The sequence below is a fragment of the Orcinus orca genome, chromosome 6, assembly GCF_937001465.1.
Source record: "Orcinus orca chromosome 6, mOrcOrc1.1, whole genome shotgun sequence".
In the NCBI taxonomy this organism is placed as follows: domain Eukaryota; kingdom Metazoa; phylum Chordata; class Mammalia; order Artiodactyla; family Delphinidae; genus Orcinus; species Orcinus orca.
The window spans coordinates 45,773,701-45,797,784 of NC_064564.1; the positions used below are offsets into that span (position 1 = coordinate 45,773,701).

General features: G+C 40.9%; 1 protein-coding gene across 1 annotated transcript in view; it reads left to right on the forward strand.

The window, feature by feature from the left end:
• Nucleotides 1-22,158, forward strand: part of MOB3B (MOB kinase activator 3B) — a 232,637-nt gene extending 210,479 nt beyond the window's left edge. The window contains exon 4 of the mRNA XM_033437752.2: nt 22,050-22,158. Within this exon, the coding sequence (XP_033293643.1) occupies nt 22,050-22,061 (12 nt within the window). The 3' untranslated portion in view covers nt 22,062-22,158. The remainder of the gene's footprint in view (nt 1-22,049) is intronic.
• Nucleotides 22,159-24,084: the final 1,926 nt, after the last annotated feature.

Consider the following 24,084-nt stretch of genomic DNA (forward strand, 5'->3'; position numbering starts at 1 on the left):
AAACGTCTTATTTTAATGCAGCATTCATCATCTAACTGAGTTTTAATGAAGACAAAAAAAAAATCCCAGTACTTAATAAACTAAAACCCAAATGAGGACATCCAATTCAATCTAATTAAACTTTGATTGAGCTTATAAATATTACTGCATACTAGATTAAGTTGAATAACTGCTCCAGAGGAAATTGTATCGTATCACTGAGATGTGACCTCACCTATAACCAAATCAGCAAAGGATAAGAGTGTAAGCATTTTCAAGAAATGTATAGAACATAGAGGCACAAAAGTATCAACAGAATCCTGTTTATTAACCCAGAAACAATATTTTGGATAACTGTTTCTCCATAACTGTGCATATAATGTCTCTACAATGATATATTTAGTATTGCTAAAAACTACATGCGGACATCCATCCATAAGAGGCAGCAGCGTTTAGAAAAATCGTACATTGTGGCTTGTTTATTTATCTAAAGGCTAATTATTTCACTTAGGGCAAAGATGCTGAGGTCTTTTAGACAGGATGAAGTTTGGTGGGAGAGGTTAACATTGGCTGGACATGAGGAACTGGGCCGCCCACCCCTGCCCGGTCTGTGGATGAGAATATAGTCCCTTCTTTGCTCAAAACCTTGGATTAAAAGCCTTCAGTTCCTCTCTCTCCCTCCACTCCTTGCTGGTGTCACACATGCTGGTCACATTCACACTTCTGGCCTCTGCGCTGGCTGTTCCCCTGCCTAGATGCTCTGCCCCCAAATACCCTCATGTCTAATTCCTTCTCCCCTCAAGTCTGCTTGAATGTCACCTTCTCACTGGGGCCTCTGCTGGTCACACCTGCCCACCAAGACTCACGGTCCCCCTTTCTCTGGGCAAATTTTCTTTTTCCCATAGCATCTGTGTTGTGTAATTTATTTACTAGGTTTATTGTGTATTGTCTGTCTCCCCCAACTAGAGTATAAATTCCATGTCATCAGGGATCTCTGTTTTGTTGGTTGATGTATACCTAGCACCTAGAAGAGAGTGTCTGGCACATAGTAGATGCTCAATAGACCTTTGATGAATGAATGAATGAATGAATGAATTCACATGGAAGACAAGTGCCTAATCAAGATCTGCTATCAGAGAGAGATTAATTAACAGCAATGTATAATAATGATAATATTAGATGCTACTAACACCAAAAGTATACATTTGAGTGCATACTCTTAGCACACGCTAAGCGTTTTACTTGGATTATCTCATTTAATGGTCATGATGAGGTGGGTTATGATGAGATAAGCCACCATGAGGTGGGTTATCTATGTGTGTCCCCATTTTAAAGTCAGAGTTACCTAAGTAATTTGCCTAAGGTCACAAGCAAGAAAGTGATGTCACACAGGGCTGCTCCAGAGCCCACACTCTGCACTAAAGGAGTCACCCCCCCCCCCCACCGTGAGGCATCATGGTCTTCCTCTCTATAGATACCGCGGCCACGTCATATAGCACTTCAGCCTTCAGTTTCTTTCCTGGCCATTTGTTAATGTGATTGTAGCAGTGCTTCTGTGACCAGTCCAGCTGTGGTCAGAAAGCATTTCTATTCACAAGATGTTCATCCACACATACAGAGTGGACCCTTAGTCAGAGATCAGGTGGGACAACAGATCTAACGGGGACACCAAGAAGATCAGAATAACTGGTCCACAGAGTGTTGAGTGGTGTGAGGCCAAGACCAGAGGCCACGATGAGGTCCCTGAGTGGGCAGGGGACACAAGTCCAGGAGGAATCACCCAGGTTGGGAGCAGGGTGTTCCTATGATCAATTGAAATGGTACATAAGAAACTTCTAGGTCTTGCTCCCTGCTGTGAAATGGGAAGAATAAAAGCATGCATTTCACTCATCCTTAGAGGAAAACAAAAAGACTTTTAAGAATTAATAAACAGGACTTCCCTGGTGGCTCAGTGGTTGGGAATCCGCCTGCCAGTGCAGGGGATGCCGGTTTGAACCCTGGTCCGGGAAGATCCCACGTGCCACAGGGCAACTGGGCCGGTGCGCCACAACTACTGAAGTCCGCGCGCCTAGAGCCCGTGCTCCGCAACAAGAGAAGCCACCGCAGTGAGAAGCCCGCGCACTGCAACGAAGAGTAGCCCCCGCTCGCCGCAACTAGAGAAAGCCTGCGTGCAGCAACAAAGACCCAACACAGCCAAAAATAAATAAATTTTAAAAAAGAGTTAATAAACAGAAACACCCAACGCAGAAGATTAGCTTTGACAATAAGAAATTTGAGAAACTATCACAGTTAATTTTTGCTTTTTCTTCTCTATGAAAAAAATTAATGCATTAATTCTCCAGCCATAATGTAAAATATATGGTTACAGGAACTATTAGAAATATACAGCCGAGAGGCTAGAGCAAAGAGCGGCTGAGGGATTTATTTATGCATGTATTCCATGGGCTAATTTAGAAATGAATAGGAAACACACTGAATTTGAAAAGCAGCCTCCATTCCATCCACCTGACTTATGCAGCTTCCTCTGAGGTCACCAGGAGTCGTGCAGAGCATAAATGTTTACAAGTTCCTGGTTCCACCGGGAGATCTTTAATATGTCAGGACATAGTGCTGGCCTATGTTTTAAGGCTGGATGAAATTAGTATGCTGCGATGAGATGAATGACGTTTACCTTGCCGTTCCTAGGGCTCCGTGGATATTATCCGTGAAATGATTCAACCTCCAAACATAGCAGCATTTGTCAAAAGAGTGAGTAGTGGGAGTATTTTTTTTTAATAGTAAATCATTAGATTCAGCAATAATTGAACCAAGGAAGTTAAAGAAAATTCATTCAAAAGGTGAACCCCATTTCACACTCCTAGGAAGAATTTTTAACACATTTCCAACCCTAGCATGGGCTTCCTGAGTTTGTGCAGAAAACACCGGGTGTAGCTTTGGTATTAAGTACTAACAGGGCATTATCTAGACATTGAATTCAGTAAAACCCTGTGAGCATATGGATTTGAAATAAAAGAAATAAACAATTGCAAGTCCAGAAAGTTCCTAAGAGCTGTAAGCTGTAAGTTATTGCCACGTTAACATTCAGGAAAAAAGATTGTGCTGCCCTTGGGCTCGTGGCATTGCATTGAAATTTGCGTTCTCTCTCCTTAGTGACTGAAAAAGGACTTCGGAGCGACTCAGATAGAGACACGTGAAGGGAAGGTACCCAAGCCCCTCACCCACTGCCGAGAGGAAGAGAAAATAAACAAGGGAATTTTTACATGAACATTCTCTGGTGCTCATAGATTCCTATTACGTGTGGGAAAGGACTAGAAACAAATGGGTGTGCTGAGTGCTTTCAAGGGAGTTAGGAGGACATTTTGGGGGGAAGAAGGGCTAGGAATTAATTTACTGAGAATCTACTTTGTGCCAAGCACTGTGTTTGGTACTTGACATATCTCCTCCCATCCCCTTCTCACAACTGTTCCCTGAGGGAACTATTGGTGACAACAGCTATCCGTAATCTGTTGCAGATGTGGTGACCGAGCGCAGTGGCTGGGGAGCTGGGATGAGGCCTTGCTCTCATCCAGTGCTAGGCATCGTGCCAAGCATTTTACTCTGATTATCTGAATTAATCCTCACTCCAGTCCTTGGGGTAGATACTATTGTTATTATTCCCATTTTACAGATGAGGAAACTGAGGTTGAGGGGCAAGAATCTTTTTCAAGGTCATGCAGCTAGTTAGTGGTGGAGTTGGGATTTGAAACCAGGCAGTCTGTCTCCAGACCCCCGGCTCTTCATCACTAGGTTACATCGCTCCAACACACACACTTCAGCTATTAAAAAGTTATTCCTCCTTTTCCCTTGTTCACTTGCTACCCTGGTGACAAAGCTTCTTTCACCATGAGGGTCAAAACATGAGTCACCCCTGAAAAGCCCAGAGGAATCTGGGGAAGCAGCGATGAGGAAGTTACACAGGTGAGATGAATGCCTGCTGCACAGAACAGAAAGGGTGAATCTGATGAAAATGCCCCTGAAAGTTAAGATCGTCAAACCGATGGGTCAAAGGGAGGAAACAAGTGGGCTTAATGCCCAAGCGGCTGCCGATGCGCAGCCAGCTGCTGCCTGGGGAAGAAAACCTGGCTTCGGAAGCCCAGCCTCTGCCAGCTTCAGAAGAGCAGCCAGGGGTACAATCGCCCCTCTGATTCAGAGGGGTTCACACCTTCCAGTTGTCCCCCAAACAGTTTCCTTTCTGATCAGACTTAGTCTTGCAGGGATGACTAGTACATACCAAGGAACAGGCAAGACTGGAAAATAGGGAAATTCAGCCCAAGTCATCAGGCGAGCACCTCCCTGCTAGTGCTGAGCGCTCTCAAGGGCCCTTCGTCAACCTAGTAACGGACTCACAGATGCTGTCATTTTGCAGATTTCACTGGGGCAGGAGAACGGAAGCCTCAGCTCCTTTGCTTTGGGCTGGGTGCCCTCATCTGTCTTTGCTTTTTCCCATCCCTGGGTTCAGAAGCCCTTAGAGAAGAAATAATTTTCCCCATTTATGTGCACTTCTTCAGCATCCATCCTTGTACCAATCGTGTCTGATAACTACTAAGATGTGATTTGCCTTAAGGCCAGCTGGGAGAGATCTATGGACACGAAGGAGACATCTGATAACTGCTAGAGTTCAAATACAGCCGATCCGTGAATACGGAGTGGAGAAAGCAGCTAGTTCCAATGGAAAGCTTGCCAAAACAGACTATGTAGTCTGGCTAGCAGAAAAGGAAAGTGTTTATTCAGAAAAATTGGAAAACAAACTGTGCCCTTTTCTCTACCACGCTTAGATTGTCCTGAAGGGGAGATTTATTTCAATGAGATTATGGAAAGACAAAATAGCAGATAAGATTCAGCAACTTAGGGGAAAGATTTGACCAAACTCTTATTAGAAAATTAGGGACTTCCCTGGCTGTCCAGTGGTTGAGAATCCGTGCTTCCACTGCAGGGGGCGCGGGTTTGATCGTTGGTCAGGGAACTAAGATCCCGCATGCAGCTCAGCACAGCCTAAATTAATTAATTAATCAATTAGTTAAAAAAAGAAAATTAGCCTCAGAGTCACAGAGGCCCCTCTTCCTCCACTGGCACGGCCTCTGCCTGTCCCTAGGCTCCCCTTCCTCGTGCCCCAAACACTACAAAAGCCAGGAGACACTCTCCTTGCCTCCAAATCCCCTCTCCCCTCCCACTCTTCACAAACTGAAGCCAGGCTGCTCTTTCTAAATCCCAGACCTGTGCCCCTTCCCCCCACCCCTCAGTGCTCTTCCCTGGCAGCCCACCACCACCAGCCGGAACCAGACTCTTTAGCGAGGCCCCGAGGCAGTCTTCTCACAAGTTAGAAAGAATGGCCAACAACCCTTGCACTCATCCTCCGTTTTTTGGATTTTGTAGCCTAGAAAGTTTAATATGAAACAACAGAGTGATTTAGGGATGCTCTCCTCACCATCTCTCCTCACCCTTATTTCATAGAAGAAAGGACATTTCAACACCCAAAGAGGAAAAAGAGTAGATCTGGGAATAAAAGCCCATCCTTCAGGTTTCCCTAGCGTAGTGAAAGCGTCTACACCTGCAGCGGCATGCTGGCTGATGCGCTGGGGTTGTAACGCACGTGTTTGAAATAGCCACGTGCTGTTTTTGTGAGTTTGTTTGGTGCTGATGGTGGCAGGTTTTCCTGGCGAGACCTGAATGCCTAGAGGCACTTGATTGCTTGGGTAGCACAACCTTTCAATGCCTGGCCACTCCACCTGTGATCCTGCCGGCCTGACCATCTGTAAGAAGAAGTACAGGGAGCCTGCCTTCCAGGACAGCCTGGGGACGAGCACACAGCCCGCCCTACCTGCTACCACTGCTTCCACGTGACCTGAAGGACAGAACTGCTGTGGCCGCCCCCAGAGGTGGGAAATGGCTCCCTTTACCTGAGGCCCTCAAGATTACTGAGATTGCCTCACCCTCCCTTCCCTGCCACTAGCCCACCCCTGCCTAGAGGACCAAGAACTGGAATCAAGCCTCCTCTATGGCTAAGGAGCCTCCGTATGCCCCACCCACACCCCTAGGTGATCTCAGGTAGGAGACAGGCAGCAATAAAGGTAGTTTGGGGGCTTCCCTGGTGGCGCAGTGGTTAAGAATCTGCCTGCCAATGCAGGGGATACAGGTTCGAGCCCTGCTCCGGGAAGATCTCACATGCCGCAGAGCAACTAAGCCCGTGCGCCACAACTACTGAGCCTGCGCACTAGAGCCCGCAAGCCACAACTACTGAGCCCATGTGTCACAACTACTGAAGCCCGCCCGCCTAGAGCCCGTGCTCTGCAACAAGAGAAGCCACCATTATGGGAAGCCGGCGCACCGCAACGAAGAGCAGCCCCCGCTCGCCGCAACTAGAGAAAGCCTGTGCGCAGCAACGAAGACCCAACGCAGTCAAAAATAAATAAATAAATAAGTTTATTTTAAAAAAGGATAGTTTGCATGCTAGCCAGAGTCTGGGTCTGGGTTTCTCTCTAAATGTTTCCAGAGGAACTATTATTGGCTCCATCCCTGGAACTGAATCCTTGATCAGAATAAAACTCATAGGATCTAAGCTGGATATTGAAGAAGTTGGGAGGGTAGAGGGCTGCCAGATACAGAGGAAGCAGAGAGGACAGGAAATGAGAGAGTCCCATCGGGTGGAAGAACAAGGAGGGCGGGAGCATTTGAATTAGAGCATGGCCGGGAGAAAAGGTTGTGCTCAGAGAGTGATCTCTTTGAATTTAAGGTTCCAATTTTATTTATTGGAATATTTAGTTACTGAATAACTAAATACACCAACACAGTGATGTAAAAGCAACACCTCTCTTATCCTGTCTCATGATTTTGTGGGTCATGGACTCAGGCAGGGCCCAGCTGGGCAATTCTGCTCCACTGATGGCAGTCACTTGATGAGGTTCAGCTGGTGGCTGGGCTGATGGGTAGAGCCAAGGTGGTGTCACTCAGGTGCCTGATGCTTTGCAGGGACGGCCAGAAGACTGGGCTCAGCCGGGCCCCTCTCCTTCCGCATGTAGTCTCAGGTCCTCACCGTGGGTTGTCTCCAGTAAGGTACCCCTTACGTGGCAGCTCCGGGCTTCAGAGCTAATATTCCAAGAGACAGGAGTGAAACTGCCAGCCCCTTAAGGCCTGGGTCAAATTTTCTTCTTAGTTCTAATACTGAGTAGACTCTTAAATTTTCTGAGTAAACCATCTTGCCATCTGTGAATAATGACAGTTTTGTTTCTTCCTTTCCAATCCTTACGTTTTCTATTTTGTTTTCTTGCCTTATTGCACTAAACAGCACCTCTGGTACAGGTTTAGTAAAAGCACCTACATATTTACTGTTTGGTCTTTACAGAATATTTACCAATCTATGCTTTAGACCATAGGTTTAAGTGTGAAAAAAAGAATCGTGAAAGAACTAGGACAAAAAGGTTTATTTTTAAAATAACCTCAGAGTGGGGAGGGATAAACTAATTTAAATAAGAAATGGCATGGTACTTCTTACAAAAAAATAAATAGGTATGAATTGAGGGGAGGGAGGGAAGTGGAAGGGGAAATAAACTAAAGAGTGGAGGAAGGCTGATTGGATGCAGCTTGTGGGATGATAAAGAAGAGAGTTATTTTAGGAAACACTAAAGGAGTGTTGGGGAGAAATTTGGATAAAGAATATTTTAAGGAAGTTTTACACTGTATCGTATTATGTAGTATTTTGTATTCCCTTTTCGTGGTCTCTTTATGAGACCTCTCTCAAGGCACATCTTACTTTACAAACTTCTAATAAGACATTAGACTTTACAACTAAGCTTTGTTTACTGTGTGCCAGTCACTGTGCCAAGGGATTTACATGCCACATCTCATTCAATGATTATAACAACTCCATGGGGTGAGTGCCATCATTTCCCCCACTTTACTGATGAAAAAACTGAGTCTCAAAGAGATGAAATATTTTGCTCAAGGTCCAACTGATAGTAAGTAAAGGAGCAGAGATGTGAACCCAGATCACCAGACTCAATGCCAGGACTCTTAACCACTATATATTTCTCCTGGTATTGGCCTTTTCATGGTATCAGAGAAAGGATATGGCAGCTTGTGAGTAGATAGGTGCTCATTCTGAGCTCCTGGAATGGAACCAGGACAAGGTAAGTGTTGGCCAGGCTTTCCTGGAGGCAGCTGGCACACTATTCTGCAGTATTCATCTGGAGGAAGGGAATGCATTAATGTTAGTAGGAGTAATAAAGTCAATTAATTCAGAGGCATGAGTGTTTGTCATCAGGACACAGGAGAAAAGAACAGGAAACTGCAGAATATTGACCTCCTTGCAACCACACAAGTGAGGTGAGCCAAGAGCAAGCAGGAATCTAAGTCACAGTAGAGCCTGAACTGAGCAAGTGCTCCCCTTGGTTGCCCTGACAATGGGACCTCCTTCCATTAAAATGTTATTATGATGTGGAAAGACACATGCATACAAAGTAAACAGTAATTCGGTGCAGAGCAAAAGTGTCAGGGAGGAGTTTGGGAGGAGTTTGTGTAACAGATAGAGGATCAGACCTTAAGGGAAAGAATTTCACTTATGTATTAAAAAGTTGATGTTTCTCAGGATGGCTTGGGTTCTGCAGACCTATTGTGCAGGATACTGTCCACGTAAACAATAAGCTATACACCTGCAGTTTTGTGCTGCCTCACCTCTCCTGCCTGATGCCCTCACTGTACGGAAGGACAACCCTAGGAAGCAGAGTGGGCAGGTCTGTAAGAACCATGCACCAGGGTCCATTTCCAGGCTCTCTTTGTTCCATTGGACAAAGGACAGGGCAGCACAATCCTACCGGGCCTGTAGCACGTTCTCCATGAGTTTTTATTAGGATGGCCTTTTGCCAATATCCCCAACTTAGTCTCCAAATCACTCAGTCCTTCAGCTTATAAAATGGTTTGTTATAAGAAACAGTCCTATGAAATTCATTAATGAGCCTCACAGAAGTTTTTTTTCAGCATTTATTTTAGCACCTACTATGTGCAAGGGTCTGCAGATACAGCAGTAAATAAGATACACTGGGTCTCACAGAGCTTATATTCTAGCAAGGGGAGATTATCAGGAAACATTATTTGCATGCAAATAACTCCTTATCATCAGGATGAATCCTCCAAGGGTAAGCTCAAGGCATTATATAAGAACAGGAGAACCTGGATTTGGCTCAAGATGGTGGAGTAGAAGAACGTGTGCTCACTCCCTCTTGCGAGAGAACTGGAATCACAACTAACTGCTGAATAATCATGACAGGAAGACACTGGAACTCACCAAAAAAGATGCCCCACATCCAAAGACAAAGGAGAAGCCACAATGAGACAGTAGGAGGGATGCAATCACAATAAAATCAAATCCCATAACTGCTGGGTGGGTGACTCACGAACTGGAGAACAATTATACCACAGAAGTCCACCCACTGGAGTGAAGGTTCTGAGCCCCATGTCAGGGTTCCCAAACTGGGGTCCAGCAATGGGAAGAGGAATCCCCAGAGAATCAGACGTTGAAGGCAAGTGGGATTTGATTGCAGGACTTTGACAGGACTGGGGGAAACAGAGACTCCACTCTTGGAGGGCACACACAAAGTAGTGTGCACATTAGGACCGAGGGGGAAGGAGCAGTGACCCCATAGAGACTGAACCAGACCTACCTGCTAGTGTTGGAGGGTCTCCTGCAGAGGCAGGGGATGGCTGTGGCTCACCATGGAGACAAGGAAACTGGCAGCAGAAGTTCTGGGAAGTACTCCTTGGCATGAGCCCTCCTGGAGTCCACCATTAGCCCCACCAAAGAGCCTCTAGCCTCCAGTGCTGAGTCACCTCAGGCCAAACAACCAACAGGGAGGGAACTCAGCCCCCCCCATCAGCAGACAAGTGGATTAAAGTTTTACTGAGCTCTGCCCACGAGAGCAACACCCAGCTCTACCCACCACCAGTTCCTCCTATCAGGAAGCATGCACAAGCCTCTTAGATAGCCTCATCCACCAGAGGGCAGACAGCAGAAGCAAGAAGAACTACAGTCCTGCAGACTGTGGAATTAAAACCACATTCACAGAAAGATAGACAAAATGAAAAGGCAGAGGACTGTGTACCAGATGAAGGGACAATATAAAACCCCAGAAAAAAAAACTAAATGAAGTGGAGATAGGCAACCTTCCAGAAAAAGAATTCAGAATAAAGATAGTGAAGATGATCCAGAGCCTTGGAAAAAGAATGGAGGCAAAGATTGAAAAGATGGAAGAAATGTTTCACAAAGACCTAGAAGAAATAAAGAACAAAGAGAGATGAACAATACAATAACTGAAATGAAAAATACACTAGAAGGAATCAATAGCAGAATAACTGAGGCAGAAGAATGAATAAGTGACCTGGAAGACAGAATGGTGGGAGTCACTGCCATGGAACAGAATAAAGAAAAAAGAATGAAAAGAAATGAAGACAGCCTAAGAGACATCTGGGACAACATTAAATGCACCAACATTTGCATTGTAGGGGTCCCAGAAGGAGAAGATAGAGAGAAAGGACCTGAAAAATATTTGAAGAGATTATAGTCAAAAACTTTCCTAACGTGAGAAAGGAAATAGCCACCCAAGTCCAGGAAGCACAGAAAGTCTCAAACAGGATAAACCCAAGGAGAAACATACCAAGACACATAGTAATCAAATTGACAAAAATTAAAGACAAAGAAAAATTATTAAAACCAACAAGGGAAAACCAACAAATAACATAAAGAGGAATTCCCATAAGGTTAACAGCTGATTTCTCAGCAGAAACTCTACAAGCCAGAAGGGAGTGGCATGATATATTTAAAGTGATGAAAGGGAAGAAACTACAACCAAGATTACTCTACCCAGCAAGGGTCTCATTCAGATTTGATGGAAAAATATAAAGCTTTACAAATAAGCAAAAGCTAAGAGAATTCAGCACCACCAAACCAGCTCTACAACAAATGCTAAAGGAACTTCTCTAAGTGGGAAACACAAGAGAAGAAAAGGACCCACCAAAACCCAAAGCAATTAAGAAAATGGTAATAGGAACATACATATTGATAATTACCTTAAATGTGAATGGATTAAATACTCCAACCAAAAGACACAGGCTCGCTGAATGGATACAAAAACAAGACCCATATATTTGCTGTCTACAAGAGACCCACTTCAGACCTAGGGACACATACAGACTGAAAGTGAGGAGATGGAAAAAGATATTCTATGCAAATGGAAATCAAAAGAAAGTTGGAGTAGCAATACTCATAGCAGATAAAATAGATTTTAAAATAAAGAATGTTACAAGAGACAAGGAAGGACACTCTATAATGATCAAAGAATCAATCCAAGAAGAAGATATAACAACTATAAATATATATGCACCCAACATAGGAGCACCTCAATACATAAGGCAAGTGCTAACAGCTATAAAAGCGGAAATCAACAGTAACACAATAATAGTGTGGGACTTTAACACCTCACTTACACCAATGGGCAGATCATCCAGACAGAAAATAAGGAAACACAAGCTTTAAATGACACAAGAGACCAGATAGATTTAATTGATATTTATAGGACATTCCATCTGAAAACAGCAGATTACACTTTCTTCTCAAGTGCACATGGAACATTCTCCAGGATAGGTCACATCTTGGGTCACAAATCAAACCTCTGTAAATTTAAGAAAATTGAAGTTGTATCAAACATCTTTTCTGACCCCAATGCTATGAGACTGGAAATCAATTACAGGAAAAAAAATGTAAAAAACACAAATACATGGAGACTAAACAGTGCACTACTAAATAACCAAGAGATCACTGAAGAAATCAAAGAAGTAAAAAAAAAAAAAAATAGAAACAAATGACAATGAAAGCATGATGACCCAAAACCTATGGGATGCAGCAAAAGCAGTTCTAAGAGGGAAGTTTATAGCAATACAATCCTACCTCAAGAAACAAGAAAAATCTCAAATAAACAACCTAACCTTAAATCCAAAGAAACTAAAGAAAGAAGAAGAACAACAACAAAAACCCAAAGTTAGTAGAAGGAAAGAAATCATAAAGATCAGAGCAGAAATAAATGAAATAGAAACAAAGAAAGCAATAGCAAAGATCAGTAAAACTAAAAGCTGGTTCTTTGAGAAGATAAACATAATTGGTAAACCTTTAGCCAGATTCATCAAGAAAAAGAGGGAGAGGACTCAAATCAATAAAATTAGAAATGAAAAACGAGAAGTTACAACGGACACCGCAGAAATACAAAGCATCATAAGAGACTACTACAAGCAATTCTATGCCAATAAAATGGACAACCTGGAAGAAATGGACAAATTCTTAGAAAGCTGTAACCTTCCGAGACTGAACCAGGAAGAAATAGAAAATATGAGCAGACCAGTCACAAGGGATGAAATTGAAACTGTGATTAAAAATCTTCCAACAAACAAAAGCCCAGGACCAGATGGCTTCACAGGTGAATTCTATCAAACATTTAGAGAAGAGTTAACACCCATCCTTTTCAAACTCTTCCAAAAAATTGCAGAGGAAGGAACACTCACAAGCTCATTCTACAAGGCCACCATCACCCTGATACCCAAACCAGGCAAAGATACTACAAAAAAAGAAAGTTACAGAACAATATCACTGATGAATATAGATGCAAAAATCCTCAGCAAAATACTAGCAAACAGAATCCAACAACACATTAAAAGGATCATGCACCATGATCAAGTGGGATTTATCCCAGAGATGCAAGGATCCTTCAATATATGCAAATCAATCAATGTGATACACTATATTAACAAATTGAAGAATAAAACCCATATGATCCCAATAGATGCAGAAAAAGCTTTTGACAAAATTCAACACCCATTTATGATAAAAACTCTCCAGAAAGTGGGCATAGAGGGAACCTACCTCAACATAATAAAGGCCATATATGACAAGCCCACAGCAAACATCATTCTCAATGCTGAAAAACTGAAAGCATTTCCTCTAAGATCAGGAACAATACAAGGATGTCCACTCTCACTACTATTTTTCAACATAGTTCTGGAAGTCATAGCCATGGACATCAGAGAAGAAAAAGAAATAAAAGGAATACAAATTGGAAAAGAAGAAGTAAAACTGTCACTGTTTGCAGATGACATGATACTATACATAGAGAATCCTAAATATGCCACCATAAAACTACTAGAGCTAATCAGTGAATTTGATAAAGTTACAGGATACAAAATTAATGCACAGAAATCTATTGCATTCCTATACACTAACAATGAAAGATCAGAAAGAGAAATTAAGGAAACAATCTCATTCACCACTGCAACAAAAAGAATAAAAAACCTAGGAATATACCTACCTATGGATGTAAAAGACCTGTACTCAGAAAACTATAAGACACTGATGAAAGAAATCAAAGATGACACAAACAGATGGAGAGATATACCATGTTCTTGGATTGGAAGAATCAATATTGTCAAAATGACTATACTACCCAAAGCAATCTACAGATTCAATGCAATCTTGATCAAATTACCAATGGCATTTTTTACAGAACTAGAACAAAAAATCTTAAAATTTGTATGGAGACACAAAAGACCCCGAATAGCCAAAACAATCTTGAGAAAGAAAAACAAAGTTGGAGGAATCAGGCTCCCTGACTTCAGACTATACTACAAAGCTACAGTAATCAAGATAGTATGGTACTGGCACAAAAACAGAAATTAGATCAATGGAACAGGATAGAAACCCCAGAAATAAACCCACGTACACATGGTCACCTTATCTTTGATAAAGGAGGCAAGGATATACAATGGAGAAAAGACAGTCTCTTCAATAAGTGGTGCTGGGAAAACTGGACAGCTACATGTAAAAGAATAAAATTAGAACACTCCTTAACATGATACACAAAAATAAACTCAAAATGGATTAAAGACCTTAATGTAAGACCAGACACTACAAAACTCTTAGAGGAAAATATAGGCAGAACACTCTTTGACATAAATCACAGTAAGATCTTTTTTGACCCACCTCCTTGAGTAATGGAAATAAAAACAAAAATAAGAAAATGGGACCTAATGAAACTTAAAAGCTTTTGACAGCAAAGGAAACTATAAACAGGGCAAAAAGACAACCCTCAGAATGGGAGAAATTATTTTCAAACAAATCAACCGACAAAGGCTTATCTGGAGCCAGCCAAGCAAATAGAAGGAAAAGAGCCCTCCAAGCAAAAGGGCCCGGTGGAAAAAGACCCTCGGGCAGGAACAGGTTCTTTGAAGCACTGAAGGAACACTAGGGTGCCTGGGGCCCCGGGAGGGAGGTGGTGGGTGGCACAGACACAGCCAGAGAAGTAAACAGGGGCCAGATCACACAGAAAATGAGCCTGTCTGATTCCAACACCAAGAATAGGGGTCCACTCTCTGAGAAATAGTTTCTTATTTCTCTCAACACCATGGGTCATATAATTGACAAGATTCTCTTTTTTGCATTATCTCTTTCTATGAAGGATAGACCCAATTCTATGCCAACCTTGAACATGGTCATGGGACTTTACAGTTGCCTTTTAAAGCTGATTCCTGCGTAACTGAATCCCTGAACTTGCTTTTCTATCTCCCCCACCCCATATTTTATTATTTTTATGTTATGCCGTTATTTTCTGTACCTCTTATAAACTTTCTAAAATCCTTTCTGGGATAAGATGCGCTGAAGTTCACATAAAATAAGTGTAAATATCATGGTAACTTGTTCATTGAGTCAGGCTTGGTCACTGCTCAAATTCCCGTTGCATTTGAAGGTGAACTTCACATTCTCACTTTTGTGGAGGGCAGATCATTTAACTTCAGTGTATGTTTAGAGGCCCCCAAGTTTTCATTCATTCTGGTGTCTTTATTTATTTATTTTTGGCTGTGTTGGGTCTTTGTTGCGGTGCGCAGGCTTCTCATTGCGGTGGTTTCTCTTGTTGCAGAGTACAAGCTCTAGACGCACGGCTTCCATAGTTGTGGCTCATGGGCTTCAGTAGTTGTGGTTCGTGCGCTCTGGAGCGCAGGCTCAGTAGTTGTGGCACATGGTCTTAGTTGCTCCGTGGCATGTGGGATCTTCCTGAACAAGGGCTCGAACCCGTGTTCCCTGCATTGGCAGGCGGGTTCTCAACCACTGCACCACCAGGAAAACCCTATTCTGGTGTCTTTAATCTTTTTACTGTGTAAATTTCCCTTTTGAAGATGTGAACATGGATCATCACTTCAAGTTGAATGAGAAGATATAAGATCAGAGAGAAAGGAATTAGAGCAGGATTTGGGGCAAGGGTGACCATTGAGAAGAAAGAAAAAACAACAGTGTTCAGTAGTTCTGAATGTTTCTGAGTCAACTAAATTTGAAAGTAGGTACATTGTCACTTCCCCCTTCACCTTCCTGAAAATTACTATCCCAAAGCCTTAGGTAGGGTCACTCACAGTAGGATATGTGCCAGGGTAGGGTGGAGGGAGCCATGTGGCCCAGAATGGGGTGTCAGAGCTCAAGCAGGATGAGAAGGGCATCTGAGTAGGAGGAGGGATGCTCGGTATGGAATACTGGAACCGAATCAGGATCGGGAGGGAATCCATGCAGGGGTGAGGTGGGAGGTAGCCTGGCATGGTGTATTAGAGCCCAGGTGAAATGAGGCAGGCATGTATGTAGGAGGGCTGCCTACCATGAGGTGGCAGAGGCCAGTGGGGTGAGGAGGTCATCTATCTGGGAGAGCAGCCTGGCAGAGGGTGTCAGAGCCTGTGTGGGTTGTGAAGGGCATCTAGGCAGCGGGAGGGAGGTAGCAGCAATGGAAGGTTGATTCTCTACCACAGGGAGGAGGGAGAAGTTAAACAAGTAAATATACTCCATTAAGTATAATGGAAGCCAGGTTTCTCACCATCAAAGAAGGGGGTTATAAATATGTAAACAGGTGTTGGTCTGAAATTAAAGTAACTGTTTGAACCCATGTTTTTGCTATAGATAGATATAGAAATAAATATAGATGTAAGTATATGTATGTATATATATGCGTATATTACATACACATATACACTTGTACATACACTGTATTCCTGTCTCTGTCCACTGAGAGGACCTGACCACAGTGGTGTTCTGATTCAATGAACACATCTAGTGTCCAGATCTTGGCATGTGGATACTATTGTCCCCTGAAAGGAACCAGGAATTCTTAGAGATGACGTTTTGGTTCCACGGCTGGGGCTGGGAAAATCCAAGATGAGTGTGGAACAGTGAGTATCAAGAGCCTGGAAATGTTCATATGCTTTAAGGTAGAAATTCCTCATTTAGGAAACAATCTAAATGAAATCATTATAAATGCCGAAAAAAATTTAGCTATAAATATGCTCATTACTTTACTGTGTGTAATAAGGAAAACTGGAAACAACCTAACCAACGATAAGGTAAATGACCCAAAAAAGTAATAAATATTCACTGAATTGGATGTTATACAGATATTAAAATTAAGTGTGTCAGAATGCTTATATTATAATGTTAAATTATAAATACAACATCTAGATTCAGTATGAGTACAACTTCTCACCGAGATCTGGTTCTTCCCTGCAGCCTTCTAGAACCCCTTCTCCTATATCTCATGTACCCCAGTGTATATCAGTGCCTTGAGGTGTGGTTGGCATTCTTGCTCTTCAATATCTTGACTTTTGTGCTCTCAAAACCACCTATCCTCCCAGGTTTATGCCATTTAACAATACCACTCTCTACCACCCTACCCACCACCATCATCTCTTGTCATTCTCTACACCAGTCTCATTCACGAAAGACCAAGGTACCACTTTCCCACAGTTCCTCTCATTTCCAAGTCTTACACGTCCTAGGGAGCTTCATTGGCCCCAGACAACACATCATGGTCTCTCATTTTACTTAATTTACATCCCAATGCCAATGTTCTTCTTCCCCTCTAATCTAATTTAGCAATCTGAAGCCAGGCCCTTTGGACTTCGTTATTACACAGCACTGTTGAGCTTTGAAGTGTTAAACTTCCAGACCTCACTGTAAATCAGTTTTTCCACTCTTTGCTTAGCAGCCTCAATGTTCTTGTCCCTCTGTCCTAATGCATCCACCCTGTTATCCTGAATCTTTGGATAGCTATTAATTAGCAACCTCCTTAAGACTTAGGTTAAGTGGCAGTTTTTAAATAGCAACCTAATTAAACAACTTCAGCCTGGCCAGATTCCATGCACTCTTCCATTGCCTCTTCTATTAAGTTGTGAATGAAGGATCTGGTTTTAAACCCAACGTTTTAATATCAGCAGATATTTCTCTTTTACTACATGAGTCACCATGTTAGTAAAATACCATTACTTCAATATTTCTATTTATCTAGAAGCTAAAAAAAAGCTTTACATAAATAAAAATAATAATATAAATAAAAAGGATCTGGACCTGGGGAAAAGAAGCTCAGATACTCAAAATGATACACAAAAGTACACATTGATAATCAGGGTTCTCACTTAACCCAGAGGGCACTATAAATTCTTGACAGTCCCACAAAGAGAGAAAAGAGATTACATTCTGTTCAAAAGAACTTTCTTATATTTTATTGAAAGATTCTAGTTCTTTGAAAATTAGCAATCCTGAATGAAATGGTAACTTCTGTTTAGTTTGAGAGTCTGTTAAAAAGAACCTCAGTTCCCTAACCATTCTGATGAAGCAGAGTTCATTGTTCTTGGTTTTACAAAATTACAATGATATAACCAATCATTTATTTTATTTTATGTTGTGTGTAAACTTACTATTTAGATTTAAGGAAAGTAATATTCAAATTAATATTTTAAGCAAGGTTGGAGGCTTATGTTCATGGATTGCAACAACTAATATACGTTTTGTGGAACTACCTGCGTTTAATGGAGTCTCTCGAAGATTAGGGTGACTCAACTGACAGTCTTTAAAATACGTTTGGGGTCATTTTACAACATGGTCTCATTTCTTAATGTTTGTGTGTCTTCTATTACATCACTTTTTCTACTTGTATTTACTTTCCTAGTAGGGTACTGGTGTGTCATGCCTCTTAAAAAGCTGTGTATATGAAAATCTCACCAGCGCTAATCCTTTTAGGCATGAAAAACAATTATCTGTATAGAAAGTAAATAAATTCTTTATGAAGTAAATAAATTCAGGAAATAAATTCAACCCAGTAAATGCCTCAAATATCTACTTGGTATGATATCTAATTTACTTATTTTCCAGATGAGGAAATTCAGGGTTAGAGAGATGATTTGCTCATGATCACATAGGTAGTAAGTGATGGAGCTAAGACCCAAATATATTCCTTCTTGCTCCTGGCCCAGTGCTCTTGTTGGAGAAGACACCGAAATGGAAGGGGCTTATGATCCAGACATGGTCAAGAAACAGGAAATAAAATAAAATCATAGATTAGAAAGTATATCTAATGACATCCTTAGTATTAGCAATGGATCCTTCTTAGGGCATTCTTCAAAGGCATAAAATATAGTTTAATATATAGAAAGTAAACATACACTTTTTTTAAAGATAAGTTTTTACTCTATTGAGTAATAGAATATTTACATTCATGGAAATGATAACTACAGCCTAAACTGATGATATACAGTGAGGAGACATTCAATTTTAGTTTCCATAATCTCTTCCCAAGAACCCAAAGAGTTTATCTAGTGTTTGTTTGCTAGGGCTGCCATAAAGAAGTACCACAAACTGAGTGGCTTAAACAACAGAAATTTGCTGACTCACAGTTCTGGAGTCTAGACATCTGAGACCAAGGTGTTAGTAGGGTTGGTTCCTTCTGAGGGCTGTAAGGGAAAATCTGTCCTGTGACTCTCTTCTAGCTTTTGGTAGTTTCTTGGCAGTCTTCAGTGTTCCTCGATTTTTGCTGCATCATCCCCATCTCTGCTTCATCTTCACATGGCATCCTCCCTGTGTGTGTGTGTGTGTGTCTGTGTGTCTGTCTGTCTGTCTGACTGTCTGTCTGTGTTCAACTTTCCCCCTTTTATAAGAATAGCAGTCATGTTGTATTAGGGGCCCACCCTACTTTAGTATGACTTCATCTTAACTAATTACATCTGCAGTGACCCCATCTCACACAGGGTCATGTTCTGAGGTACTGGAGGGTTAGGACTTCAACATATGAACTTGGGGGTGGGGAGCCACAGTTCAACCCATAACACTAGTGATATACTCTAGAAAGAGTACTGGTCATGGGACAAAGGAAAATTAGAATCAATTTTTCAACAAACTTAGTTTCATAAAATCGAATGTTTAAAAAAAAATCTACCAATTCACTCTACCAGTTCCATTACACGTAGAGAGGGTTTGTCCCATCTGAAAATAAGCATAACTATTCTAGGAATATAAGAGGATTCTGCAGAGAGAACAACTGGTAATTCCACTGGATGCCACCTCCTCCCCAACCCTGGAACTTCTGACTTTTGCTGAGTTTCATCATGGCTGAGCTCCATCAGCCAAAGCTGTGCAGTGGTTCAGGGCAACCAGGGGCATGCTTGCTCCAAGTACCTCCCCTTTTCTATGTTGCACCCTGTTAGGGAGATGCCAAAGTAACGGACTCCAGAAGCCTGCTAGCTCTTTACTCACATCTCTTCTCCACTTCCCAGCACCCACGGAAGAATGGGCAGGAGGACCTAAAAGAAAAACAGTACTACACACAGGAACACCTCCCTTTGGTTGACTGAGGACTGAGGCTGTGATCCTAACCATCTTTTCCTTTAGGACAAGTCCACTCTGCTTCCTCTCACCCTCTTAAGCAATTAGACTCCTGCCGAGTTTCCTCTTTAGTACCTCAGGTATGCCCAGTCAGTGCCACACTGGCTGGACTTCATTTGTGAGCCTTCATTACACTGAAAAAACATTCAAGTCTTTTTAAACTTGTGCGCTTTTTCTCCTGATGCTTGTGTCATTTTAATTATGAATATTGTCTAGAGCTGAGAGACTCCATCAATAATAATTACAATTGAGGAAGGGGATGTTAGGTGATCCTTTAATATGAAGAGCAATATTGGTGGTATTGTCCATTTGATTTCTTGCCTTTATTGCTTATTATATGAGTTATTATATGAAAAATGTATGGATAATATTATCCAGGCCTAAGTCCTCTTCTGACTGTTAGATAATTTTCTCAATCTGTATGATGTGAGGTAAAAGATGGGTTTCACTGATAAAATGTTTTTAGCAAAACAAATATTTTATATTCTATAAAGAATATAGGTCTTAAACCCCCCCAAAAGGATGTTTCAAAAAACTTTCCCCTAAAGAATTACAGTTAAGGGCTTCCCTGGTGGCGCAGTGGTTGAGAGTCCGCCTGCCGATGCAGGGGACACGGGTTCGCGCCCTGGTCCGGGAGGATCCCACATGCTGCGGAGCGGCTGGGCCCGTGAGCCATGGCCGCTGAGCCTGCGCGTCCGGAGCCTGTGCTCCGCAATGGGAGAGGCCACAACAGTGAGAGGCCCGCGTACCGCAAAAAAAAAAAAAAAAGAATTACAGTTAAGATAGACCATGAACCAGAATTTGCAGGGCATTTGGATTGCATTTTGGTATGTGATTAGTTTTTTAGGAGATACTTTGTGGTTATCCAAAAGAGCATACGGTATTGTAAATGCTTTGAAAACCAAAAAGGTCTGTTCTCATCTTTCTATCAGCAATATTAATTGTTCTTTAAAATCCAGGAACCAAAAATTTACATTACCTCATGAAAACATAACTCTTAATTTTCAAAGAAAATCTTATAGTGGTTTATTAAAAAAAAAAAAAAAACACCTAAAAACTATTGTAGGACCAAAGATAAAGACATCAGACTGAATCACAAAGCTTTTGGAAATTCCTCCCCAGCATTCTGATCTCCATTTGGCAGTGACATCATAATGTCCCTGCTAGTTAAAGGACCTGCTGGGCAACAGAAAGGAAACTCTGAGACACAGTAGATCACTGGATAAATCACGTCATTTTCCCAATGAATTTTATATTGTTTATTATTTTATGCGGGGCTTTTCACCCAGAGATTAGTGGTACGGATCCCACCGATGAAGGTGAGCATATAAAACTTTCATCAAAATAGCAGATAAGAAACATGATCCATTATCCTAGAAAATTAGTCCGTAGCAATTTTTTTTTTAAATTTATTGAAGTATAGTTGATTTACAATGTGGTGTTAATTTCTGCTGTACAGCAAAGTGACTCAGTTATACACATATATATTCTTTTTCATATTCTTTTCCATTATGGTTTATCATAGGATATTAAATATAGTTCCCTGTGCTATACAGTAGGACCTTGTTGTTTATCCATCCTATATACACTAGTTTGCATCTGCTAATCCCAAACTCCCAATCCTTTCCTCTCCACCCGCTTGGCAACCACAGTCTGTTCTCTATGTCTGTGAGTCTGTTTCTATTTCATAGATATGTTAATTTGTGGCATATTTTAGATTCCACATGTCAGTGATATCATCTGGTACTTGTCTTTCTCTGTCTGACTTACTTCACTTAGTATGATAATCTCTAGGTCCATCCATGTTGCTGCAAATGGCATTATTTCATGCTTTTTTATGGCTGAGTAATATTCTATTGTATACATATATACCACATCTTCTTTATCCATTCATATGTCAGTGGACATTTAGGTTGTTTACATGTCTTGGCTATTGTAAATAGTGCTGCTGTGAACATAGGGGTGCATTCATCTTTTTGAATTATAGTTTTCTCTGGGTATATGCCCAGGAGTGGGATTGCTGGATCATATGGCAACTCTATTTTTAGTTTTTTGAGGAACCTCCATACTGTTCTCCATAGCAGTTTCACCAATTTACATTCCCACCAACAGTGTAGGAGGGTTCCCTCTTCTCCACACCCTCTCCAACAATCCGTGGCAATTTCCTATAGGATAATATAAAGTTGATTGTTGGAAATATGGTATAACTTAGATTTTAAATCTCTGACTCAAATCCTTTGTGAAAAAATGCAGTTAGAAAAAGAAAGTGGTCAAAGAAATCAACATATTTCTGATCTCTGGTCATACTTTTTTTCAGGGCCTGAGATGACGCCCTTACCTGAGCAGCCTGTGGCTGAACAACCACATAAAGTGGAAGAAGAAAATAAGGAGAATGTTCCTGCTAATGAGAAAACTGACAATTATTATAAAGGAATAAAACAATGTAAGCTTTTCAAGTTAATAGCAATACATATACAAAAGCTGATTGGACTGGTTTGATTTATTTTTGATTAGATTGGTTGGATTTATTTTAACTCTAAAACTCCTATAATCATTTTATTTCCTACTTAAATTTTAACTTACCGTATAGACGTTTCAGCGTATGAGATGAAATCCTTATCTCCTACAACTTTTTCCATGAGGTGTTATGAAGTTTAATAAGATTCTCTTGGTAATTGTCTATAATTAACATAGGGTTTATCATTAGCAGTATGGTTATTTGTTCACATTAGTAACAATTGACCTAATTTTATGGTGAGTTAACCAAAATTTATTTGGAGGTGTGTGTCAGCTTTCTAGCGCTTCTTGAAACAAAATACCACAAACTGGGGCTCAAAGCAAAAGAAATTTGTTCTCTCACAGTTCTCACAGAAGCCAGAAATGCAAAATCAAAGGTTTGGCCATGCCAGCCTCTCTCCAAAGCCTCTAGGAGACTATCTTCCCTTGCATCTTCCAGCTTCTGGTAGCCCCAGGAGTTCCTTGGCTTGTAGCAGCAGAACTCCAATCGCTGCATCTGTCTTCACAAGTTCTTTCTGTGTTTCCATGTCCAAATTTCCCTCTTCTCAATAATGACACTGTTTTGGACGGTGGTAGTAGGAGCCCACCTACTCGCATGTGACTTTGTCTTAACTAATTAAATCTTCAATGACTTAAATTCCAAATTGGGTCACATTCTGAGGTACTGAAAGTTAAGACTTCAACATAGCTTTTTGGGGCAAACAAAATTCAACCCATAACAAGATGACTTTGAGATGTTTGGAAGGTCCACTGAACTTCAATTTATTCACCGTTCATCGTATGGGGCTTTCTTTCCATGTCCTTACAAGGTCCACCATTGTAAAATGTGAAAAATTCATAAGAAACTCTTGTTAAAAATTAAATATAATTGAGATTAAATCTAATTATCCTGGAATCTTTAATAATATTAATCAAAGAAAAAAATAGAAATACAATTAAGATATACACATACACTCAAGTACTTTGAAAATTATAATATGTAAGTTGTATTTCTGTATGTTCTTTGGTGAACCACTGTCCTCTTTTGTAGGTTAAAAAAATCCCTGATGCTCAGAGAGGTCAATTGCCAGGTTTCATAGCTACGAAGAAGCAGAGTCAGGAGTGGTATCCAGTCTGTTCACCACAGGCTGCCTCTACTGTATGCAAAATGATGCAGTTATTTCCTTTTCAGGATGTACCTCTATTTTGAATTACCAGAGGGTAAATAAATCAAGAGCCTGATGATTATTTTGATTAAAGAAAAAAATCTTTCTTACACACACACACATATATTTACACTAAAGGATTATATTATGACTTGCTTTTTTCATTTAACAACTCCAGAGCTCTTTTCACATCTACCTCATTATTTTTAATGGATATATACTATTCCATAAAATATGTTCCATAATTTATCCACTATCTTATTAAAGAATTAGATTATGTGCAGTTTTTTCCCTCGTACATTCTTCTCATGTACACTTGGATGTATCTCTCTTTGGATAGATACCTAATACTGGAATTTTTGAATCAAGGATAAATCTTTTAAAATATTGATAGATACCACAAATTGTACTCCAAAACTTATCTACCAATTTACATCCCCCAAGAATGCGCCACAATATCACATCACATACAATGAATATTGTTAATCGTATTTTGTGAATAAGTGAGAATTTTTCATTACTGTTTTAATTTGCACTCTGATTACTTTTGAACCTGAGAAGTTTTCTCTGTATTTATTGGGCATTTTTATTTCTACTTCTGTGATTTACCTGTTCATATCCTTGGCCCATTTTTCTATTAGATTGTATTTTCATTTGTTTGTAGGGGCTCTTTTTATATTTAGTATATTA